At 58.5% G+C, this 8995-nt stretch overlaps 2 protein-coding genes across 3 annotated transcripts in view; both read right to left on the bottom strand.

The window, feature by feature from the left end:
• Positions 1 to 935: 935 nt before the first annotated feature.
• Positions 936 to 2513, bottom strand: BHLHA15 (basic helix-loop-helix family member a15). The gene has a single exon (XM_034988138.1). It carries the CDS (start codon positions 2511 to 2513, stop codon positions 1950 to 1952), a length of 564 nt encoding a protein of 187 aa, XP_034844029.1. The 3' UTR covers positions 936 to 1949.
• A 2980-nt stretch (positions 2514 to 5493) lies between these two features.
• Positions 5494 to 8995, bottom strand: part of LMTK2 (lemur tyrosine kinase 2) — an 80099-nt gene continuing 76597 nt past the window's right edge. For both annotated transcript variants that reach the window (XM_034988364.1, XM_034988365.1), the window contains one exon: positions 5494 to 8318. In XM_034988364.1, coding sequence (XP_034844255.1) covers positions 8290 to 8318 — 29 coding nt within the window. In that variant the 3' untranslated portion in view covers positions 5494 to 8289. The remainder of the gene's footprint in view (positions 8319 to 8995) is intronic.

Here is an 8995-nt window from a genome sequence, read left to right as displayed (position 1 = left end):
GGCCTCACTGGCCCGTCACCAGACCCTTCCCCTCCCCTGCCCCCCATATTTAACACCCCAAAGCTCCACTGGGACCTTTAAGGGTCTTTTGTGATGAGGCCACAGGGGAAGAAGGGCCAGACATCTGGGCCCAGGTCACCCTCTGGGAAGCAGAGCGGATGCAGGTGCCAGTCTGGAACAGAAGGAGCTCTGAAAGCTGTCATCTGCAAGGTGGTGACCCACAGACCCTCAGACCACCCCTGGTCATCGGGCACGGCCTCCCGGACAGAGCCTCTGCTGGGCGCCCCCTGCCCCCGGTGCCCTCAGCTCAGTCTGTTGGTTCCTTCAGCCAGTTCGGGGGTGCACTGAGCTCTGCAGGCCTTGTGTTGGGTCCCGGCCGGCAGGGCACCCACAGGAAGCGTGGGCCCCATCAGTCCCGAGCCTCAGGCGGCCCCCGACCTCGGCTCCCATCGGCAGGATGTCCTGACCATGGACTTTCCCGAGTGGCCGCCTCCGAGGGGCAGGCCAGGAGCACCTGGGTCCCCACCTGACCATGCTGAAGGATGGCTGGGGCCAGACCGGGCCTCCCAGGGCCACCCTCCAGAGGGCCTGGCATGGAGCCTGCGGAGGGTCCAGCCAGCGTCTGGCCTGGAAAGTGAGGACCGATGGGGCTAATGGCTGTCCTTGACGTTGACACCAAGCCTGGCAGTGGATTAAGCGACGGGGGCCGGGACCACCGGGGTTGGGAGGGCGGGAGGCGGCCCTCCGCTGGGGCAGCCCTGCTCCCATGCTGCTCGGGCCCCCACCCAGGAGGGGCTTGGCCCCCCAGCGCCTCGGGGACAGCTCTGGCCTCATATGCCAGGCCACCCCTACCCTCCCCACAGCCCCTGTCACTGGGGTTCCTGCCTGAGGCTGCCAAGGTTGCCCTGGCCCCTCCCCCTACTGGCTGTGGGCACAGGGATGAGGGAGGAGAGATGCCGGGGGGCGTTGAGGGCGAAGTCGCCAAGCCTGTAGCCACAGAAGGAAGCTTGGCCCGAGGCGGCCAGGGACCTGCCAAACTGCCCGGGCCCGCCTTGAAGGAGCAGCACCAGGTGGGGGAGGGCAGCTCCTGCCAGCCCAGGCTCCTTCCCACAGGAGAGCCCTGCCGGGCCCCCAACTCCAAGCGGGCCCAAGAACACCCTGAAGGTCTGTCAGACTCTGCCACTGACATGACCCCGGCAGTGACCAGTATGATGGGTGGGACGCGGAGGGAGGCAGCGACTCCCAGCCCCCCTCCCAGACCTGTCTCCGGCCCCGCAGTGCCAGGCCGCGTGCCCCTCCGCAGTCAGGGGCCCCCACCCAGGCGGAGGGAGGAAAAGGTCCGAGCCGCTCTTCCTGCCAAGGTCCCTTTAGAAGTAATTTGAGGTAATCGGATTAGTATTTCTAGGGGTTTTGGGGTTTCTGTCGGACACATGCTGAATTACACGCATCCATCATGTCGGCTTAGCCACACTCCGTGGCCGTGGGCTCTGCTTGCTCTGTGCCTCAGTTTACCCCGAATGAGGAGGCTACATCGCAGGCTGGAGGAGGACCCTCCCGGGGCCTGGGCCTCCGCAGTTACTGGGGAAACTTACCCAAACTGACCTTTTCCTGGAATCTCCCCTTGCCTCAGGAGGGAGTTGGGAGTGAAGAGAATTTAGTTACAAAGGCCTGTCCAATGGGGCCCTAGTCAATTAAAAAGCAGGTCCTGGGACCTCTGCGGAGGTTTGGGCCTCAGGCGGCCCAGAGCCATGGCCTGGACCAGGCCACTCACTGGTCTGGTCCCCTAGAGGCCAGGCCGTGCTCCGCGGAGGCAGCTGAGTGTTCAGGGAAAATGGAGCCACCGCCGGGGCCCACGTCCACGCGGGGTGTCGCCACCAACCCGGGGCTCTCGGCGCGGAGGCAGCGGGGCCGGGAGGAGCGGGCCCGGCTGCCGACCCCCAGGCCGGGCGCTAGGAGCCCTCTCGGAAGCTGTGGATCTGCGTGGAGTACCTCTGCAGGTGGCCCTCGGGCTGGGGCTCCGCGGCCCCCAGCGCGCCCCCAGCCACCTGCTGCTGCTGGTAGAGCTGGTAGAGCTTGGGGCCCGGCCCGTCCAGGCCTGGCAGGCGACCGCTGGACATAGTCAGGATGGTGGAGGTCAGCGACTTGATGTAGTTCTTGGCCAGCGTGAGCGTCTCGATCTTGGAGAGCTTCTTGTCGGCCCGCACGTGCGGGATGACCTCCCGCAGCGCCTGGAAGGCGTTGTTCAGCTTGTGCATGCGCTGCCGCTCCCGCTCGTTGCTCTCCAGCCGCCGCTGGACGCTGCTCTCCCGCCGGCCACCCGGCCCCGAGGGCCCCGGCCGCCGGCGCCCGCCCTCCGCCCGCGCCCCCTGCGCCCGCGCCGCCCTGCCCCGCAGACCCCTGGCCAGCTCCAGCCCCGACCCCTGCTGGGGCCGGTCCGGGGTCCGTTCCCCCGCGGTGGCCTCTGTGTCCTGCGGGGGCAGCCGGCGCCTGGGGGGCCGGTTCTTGGTCTTCATGGCTCCAGGCTAGTTGTCCCCGCAGGTGCTGGCTCTCAGGGAGGCCCCTGGAACTGAAATCCAGAACACAGGCCACCCTGTGGTCACACGGCAGGCGGGTGGGTGCTGAGGACGCCCAGCGGACACTCAGGGCAGCCGTGCCCGTCAGCCCCTGGCTGCCCAGTGGCAGCTGCCCACTTAGTGCACAGTGACCCCAGGCCCTTTCCCCCTCCCACGTGGAAGCCCCGAGCCGAACCCCCACCCACTCCCGTTTGACCTCACGGTGATCCCTGACTTTTCTCTGGTGCCCCCTCTCAACTCGACATGGGCTGATCCCCGGCACTTTCCCTGGCCCCCGCTCCTCCCTGCCCCCCGAGCTTCGGGGGCCTTCAGCACTTTTCTCAGACCACCCAGAGACGTGGCGGGACGCTAGCTGGGCGCAGGGTGGGCCTGGGGTTGCCGCGCCTCCCATCTGCCCTGATGGACGGGCGCCCGCTCCAGCCGCCTGCCTGACCCGCGGCCCGCTGGATGTCGCCCACGCAGGGGAGGCACTGGGGCCAGAACCGCTGCGGACATGGGGCAGCTGTCCGCGGTCAGAGGTCGACAGTGGCCCGAGCCTGCCACAGCCCCCGGTCCCACCACGTGGGCGGCCCCCCCGCTCCCACCCCCTCACCGCGACCCCACCAGGACCCGCCGCTCGGTCCTCTCCCTCGGCCCCGCCGGGATCCCCCGCCCCCACTTACCTGGAGATCCGCAGCTGCACGCGCCGGGGCTGCCCACGGGGGACAAGGACACGTCGCTTTAGCCGCCCCGGGCGGGGCCGAGGCCGCATGTAAATGAGCCCGCGGGGCGGGGCCGGGGCGGGGCCGGTGTGAGCGTGTCCCTGCCCGGCGGCGGGGGCGGGGGCGCACCTGCGGGCGGGGAGGCGGGGCGGCGCCCCCCTCGCTCCCGGCGGCCGGGGCCTGCCCGCCGCGCGGAGCCCGGGTCTGAAGCCCATTCGGCGGAGGGGGAGACTGAGGCGTCCGCGAGCCCGCGCGCGCGGAGGGAAGCCCTGCGACAGCGCCTGGCCGCTGCACCTGGCCTTGAGGTGAGGGCTCGGAACGCGAGCCGAAGCCCGAAGAAGCGCTGGCGGAAAAGCCATTTTGCAGCAACACTAGCTTCTCAAAGGGGCAGCAGCCGCCGGGGGCCTCGCGAGCCCCCCCGCCCCCCAGCTCTCCGCAGGGCGGCAGGTCCAGGGGCGAGTGGGCGGAGCCCTGCCCCGCGGAGCGCCTGCTCGGCCGCTGCGCGCGGGTCGCGGGGACCTACGCGGCCCTCGGTCTCACGAGGTCTCCCGCGGGGCCAGGGGTGCTCAGCTTGGGCTCAGACCCGGCTTCCAGGATCGCCGGCCTGCCTGCCTCAGTTTCCTTACCCTTCACAGCAGCATGAACAGGTGTTAAAAGCAGCCCCTGGCTTAGGGGTTCTTCCAGGCTGACGGGGCGCACCTGCAGCGCCGTGAGGTCCCGCGTGGGCCTGGCCTCCCGCCCGTGGGCCCAGCAGGACCAGGGTCCGCGCTGACCTCGCACTTCCCCGAGGGGCTCACAGGGGTGCTCCTAGTCTCCATCTGGCCGCGGAGGGGCTCGGGGGAGTTGGTGCGACCGAAGTCGGGGCCAGGCCTGCTTGGTAGGAGGCCGTTACTGCGCTCTGGGCGGCTGGGACAGGCGAGCGAGGGCCACTGAGGGAGGCTGGTGCGGAGCGGATTAGCGTCTCGGCTTAGAGCTCAGCAGAGGCTGCATCTCAGAAGCTACAGTGCTTCCGAAACTCATCAATAAAGGCTTCCGATTACAGAAGCACCTTGAGGAGGCCCAAGCATGACATTTGCAAGTTCAGTTTTTCAGTGATTACACAGACTTCCGTGTTCTCAGGAGCGTGGGGGATGCAGGTCATGGAAAAGGGCGCGCTTTCTCTAGGGACCCAGGGCCACCGGCTGCTAGTGCCCGCGGCAGGGCAGTGCCAGGCCACCAGGCCACCAGGCCACCAGCCCCGGGCCTCACAGAGCAGCGGGAAAACCAGGAAAGAAACGCAGCAACAGAGTTTATAAATATATAACTATATTTATTTTGAATATTAAATAGTTTTTAAATTACAAGCAATTTATTGAATCACACTATGCATCAATATACAGTAAAAATCTTACAATTTAAAAATGTACACAATTTAAACTGAACGTTCATTAGCTGTGATATTGCCGTGAACCTCTCACAACTGTGTTAAAGCACAACAGGGAAGCCGCGTGGGTGGGACTGCCCCATGGGCCGCGCCGCAGACCGGACTCAACAGGGGATGCTCGCACCGCCCGCTGGGAGGCCTGCCCGCGCTTGTGTGAGCCTGAGCAACCTAGTTCAAGCCATTTGGGTAACAGGCTGTTGGTAGCTCAATACTGTCTGCACATCTGTCAGAACTTACGCGTGCACTGAAGAGTCTCTTCGTTAGCAGCCCAAACTGGAGCCAGCCCCGCTACTGTCAGGAACATTGTTCACGAGACTGAAATCTGAAGTAACCGAGTTACCCATTCTTATTTTAAGGCTACTTCTCATAAGGCTATTCTTCTGAAGCCCCGATCACCGAGCCCAACACTTGGAGCCTAGCACTGGGTTCACGTCCGGAATCGTCAGGCGATGGGCTGAGTCGGGTAAAACCAGGCGCGGCCTCCCTCGCGCCCCGGGCCCTCAGGACAGACATGCAGTAAGTCACTAACCCTACAAGTACCCTATGGAAAATGTGAATAAAGGGAGTGGTTTTGAAAGGCGTTTTACGGCAGCAAGACATACAAAGACTTTTCTAAGATAAAACCCATTTCTATAGAAACAATCACCTGTACGTTTAAAAATAGAACGAATGCTCTGTTTCCAATTCAGCTTCGCGGAGCTTCTTCACCCTTAAGATGAATGGCTTCTTACCCAGACGCACAGTCCAAGTTCCAGAAGGATTTGGGGAGCACTTTTATTTCTTTTTCTGGCTTATGACAGGATCGTTTGATAACACAAATTAACATCTAGCTAGGAAGGAAGTGAAAGTTCTTTTTATTACAGGATTTAAAATACGTTAACTCCACCAGAGTAGCACTAATTAAAACCTGACAGATTCCAAAGAAGGCCAGGAAAATGCCACTGTGAACCAGGTATTATCAACCTCACCCATATTATCTGGAGAATTCCACTGATTTATTTCATTGCATAACTTATTAGAACAAGTTTGGTCTGAAAACCCACTATTGGTAACCAACGTAGTAAAAAAAAAACAAAAAACAAAACAAAAAAACCCCCAAAAAACAAAAAGAAAACCTGACTTGAACAACAAAGCACATGCTGACACTTCAAAGATGGGCCAAAAATTCTCATCTACATAATTGGTTTCCCGTGTATTGCTTGAGATTTCAAAAGAACATGTTGACTCACGTGTTTATTATAAATATAAAATCTTCCCCACCATGCAACACCACAGTAAGATTTACTACTCCAACCCACCCCCCCAACTCAATGTATAAAATGCTTTCTTTTGGCAATTAATCATGACAGCAAGATAGACCTAAAATAAATTAAAATGGGAATTAGGTTGTTAAAATCTCCTTAATCATAGTGAAAAAGGTACAGCCCCCGAATATCAATAAACTTATCCCGGGCTGATTATACAAGAAGACTATATATTCTATGGATCTGCTTGACTTTTAGTCATTAAATCTGAACTCGTTATAGTTTGAAAAAACTTGTATTAATTATCACCTCTCATATATCTCTTAACAAAGACTGATAGTTAGATGTAAAAATTCAGGAAACTCAGGAAGTCTTCACAGCAAGAAATTCAGAGTTATGACAGTTTTGGCAAAATCACCTTCTAATGCCCTATTAACTTTTCCTTGTTCAGCTCCCTGCTCACACCAAGTGGAGGGTAAAGGGGGCTCTTTCTCCATTCTGAGTTCTTGCTCTGGAAAGTTATTGCTAGTATAAAACGTTAGTGGAGCGAACTAGAATTGATAATAAAGGTCACAATTTACTTTGTAAACTCTAGCCAGCACACACAACTGCATCTTGCGCTAGGACCAGGGTCGCTGGGATTTCTATCACGCAGCCCCGGGGGACCTGTGTTACGCTGGAGTCGGGGAAGCAAATCAGCACCGAAAACATTTGGGGTGAAGGGCCAGTGTGTGGTGACCACAGACCCGACGCCCGACCCCAGTACACACGGCTTCACGGCGGACATGCCAAGCCTCCTTCAGCACATGCTGCTCTAGGCCCTGGAAACTTCCTGATGTCAAAGCAGAACTCACAGAGTGCAGAATGAGCTCAGCTTTTTATCACGAACACCCAACTCCTGGCAACGTTAGGAGGTGGCGCTGGACACACTCGGTCCTTTTCAAGGCAAGGGGAGAACGTGGTGCTTAAGCAGAAGGGGAGGGTCAGTGCAGATGAGTCCCAGGGCCGCATCCGGGTGGGAGGCCCCGAGCGGGAGGACGTGCTGGCTGCGCAGGCTCGCCGTGGTCTCGCGTCCCTGCTCCCGGCTGCGGGAGGTAGCGAATCTCCTCGGTTAGAGAGCCTGGCCGCCGCGGGCCGTGACGCAGACTGGCTCTTCCAGGAAAATTCCAGGAAAAACTCTGGACGTTATTTGAAAGCTCAACACCCAGTGCGTACAACAGAACGAACTCAGACTGTCCTCGGCAACCAGAGCCCTGCGCGGGCAGCTTCCTCCTCAGAGTTTGGCACCGGCTGAAGGAAGGAGCTACAGGGACACCGAAGGCCCAGCAGCCTGTGCTTCCAAACACTAAGCAGAGGAGCCGGCGTGACGGGAGGTGGCTCAGGGGCCACAGCAGAGCGCGGCTCCCAGGGAGAGGGGCAGGACAGACACCTGGACGTTCTGACCCGAAGCGGAGTTCTGGGGGGGAACCACCTGTCAAGTTTTACCGAAGGGTCTAAGAAAATGGGGGAGCGGGGTGAGAGAATCACACAGAGGGGCTGCGAGACCCTTCAGCTCCTCAGAAAAGCGTCACTTGCTACAAGGAACCTGCGTTATAGAAAGAGACAAACGTATGTTTCATTCGGTCAACAGAACAAAGCAGTCTTTTTGGACTCATCAAAAATATTTCCTATAAGAACAAAAAACACTAACATTCGGAATCATGTATCATTTACGAAAAAGTACCATATGTACAATTCCAACAATTCTAGACAGCAGAACACTCAAAATATTTAAACTTTACAAGTACCATGCAAAGCAAACAAACTTATTATAAAACAGAGAAAGAAATCAAACTAGTGGATAGCACCAGCTTGACCTGCCTTATTTTCCTTGAATAATTTACGATTCTGTACAATATCAGGTACTCTTAGAACACTTATCCACAGTGCAATTACAGAGAGCAATTAGTGATTTCTTTAAAAATAATAAATACGGCTCACTGGTGCCCATTCCCATCGTGCTCCTCTGGGCCCTCACGCACAGAAGGGATGCACAGTGTGGAGGCGGAGAACACCCCACATGGAAAACAACCCCGAGCCTACAGTTCCCCACACACCAGGGCAGGGTCGACGCTCCCCAAGGATGACCAGGGCGCGAGGACCTCGGGCGGGTGAGAGCGGCCCAGGGCCTCCCCCGCCGGACTGCCCGCCGTGGGCACGGAGCCAGCGCGGCTCCGTCCCGGCTGCCTGAGTCTCTCTCCTGGGCCGGGCCCACTGCAGCCGATGTGGAGGGATGTCACTGCTGGGCTCAGTGCAGGAATGCCGCCCTGGGGGAGCAGCCTGGGACCTGGGAGCGCATCCGTGTCCACCTAATCCTTTTCTCCGTCTTCGCTGCTTCCTATTTCAGGGAGAACAAGCAAAGCTGGGTTTGTGAAGTGATCGGCACAGATAAAAATAAGTGTGGACAGCATGTGACCTGCGCTACAGAAAGAGGAACCGAAGCTGGGAGTGGGGCTGCCCGCCACCTGCTCGAGCCGTGGAGCTTCCTGTCACAGCAGCACCTGCCAGACTCTGGCACGCTCTCGCGCACACATCTGCTCAGCTCACACGCCGCTCGGCGTCCGTGCTCAGGGCACAGGAGAAAGTCAGCCCCGATCTCTGACAGATCGCTAGGTAATGGGCATTATCTAATCGGCACAATTAAACAGAGCACGAACACAAATGAAAGCTCTTTATGTTTCATAGTTAGTATTTGAACTGCAAACTTCAAATCAAAAAAATGTACCTATTAGCATTTATCTTCCAATCGGGTTATGGGGAAAAAAGGATCCATATGTTCAGATAATACCACTTCAAATGCGCCCTGCCCGTGACTTCCCACCCAGGCCTCTGCTATCACACAAGACCAAGACTTAATGGCAAAATCAATATTCCCTGGGAAGAGCCAGAGCACATTTGGGCTCAATCCCAAAATCTCGGGCCAAGTGTTTTTAAGAACGGCTTCTCTCTGGGGGAAAGAAGCAGAGATGGGCGGGGGGTGGAGGGGGTTGTGGCAAAAGGGGAGAAAATAGAACA

The sequence above is a fragment of the Mirounga leonina genome, unplaced genomic scaffold, assembly GCF_011800145.1.
Source record: "Mirounga leonina isolate KUSES-001 unplaced genomic scaffold, KU_Mleo_1.0 Mir_454, whole genome shotgun sequence".
NCBI lineage: Eukaryota > Metazoa > Chordata > Mammalia > Carnivora > Phocidae > Mirounga > Mirounga leonina.
The sequence above is the reverse complement of the archived record's forward strand: the minus strand, read 5'-3'. Positions and strand labels throughout refer to the sequence as shown.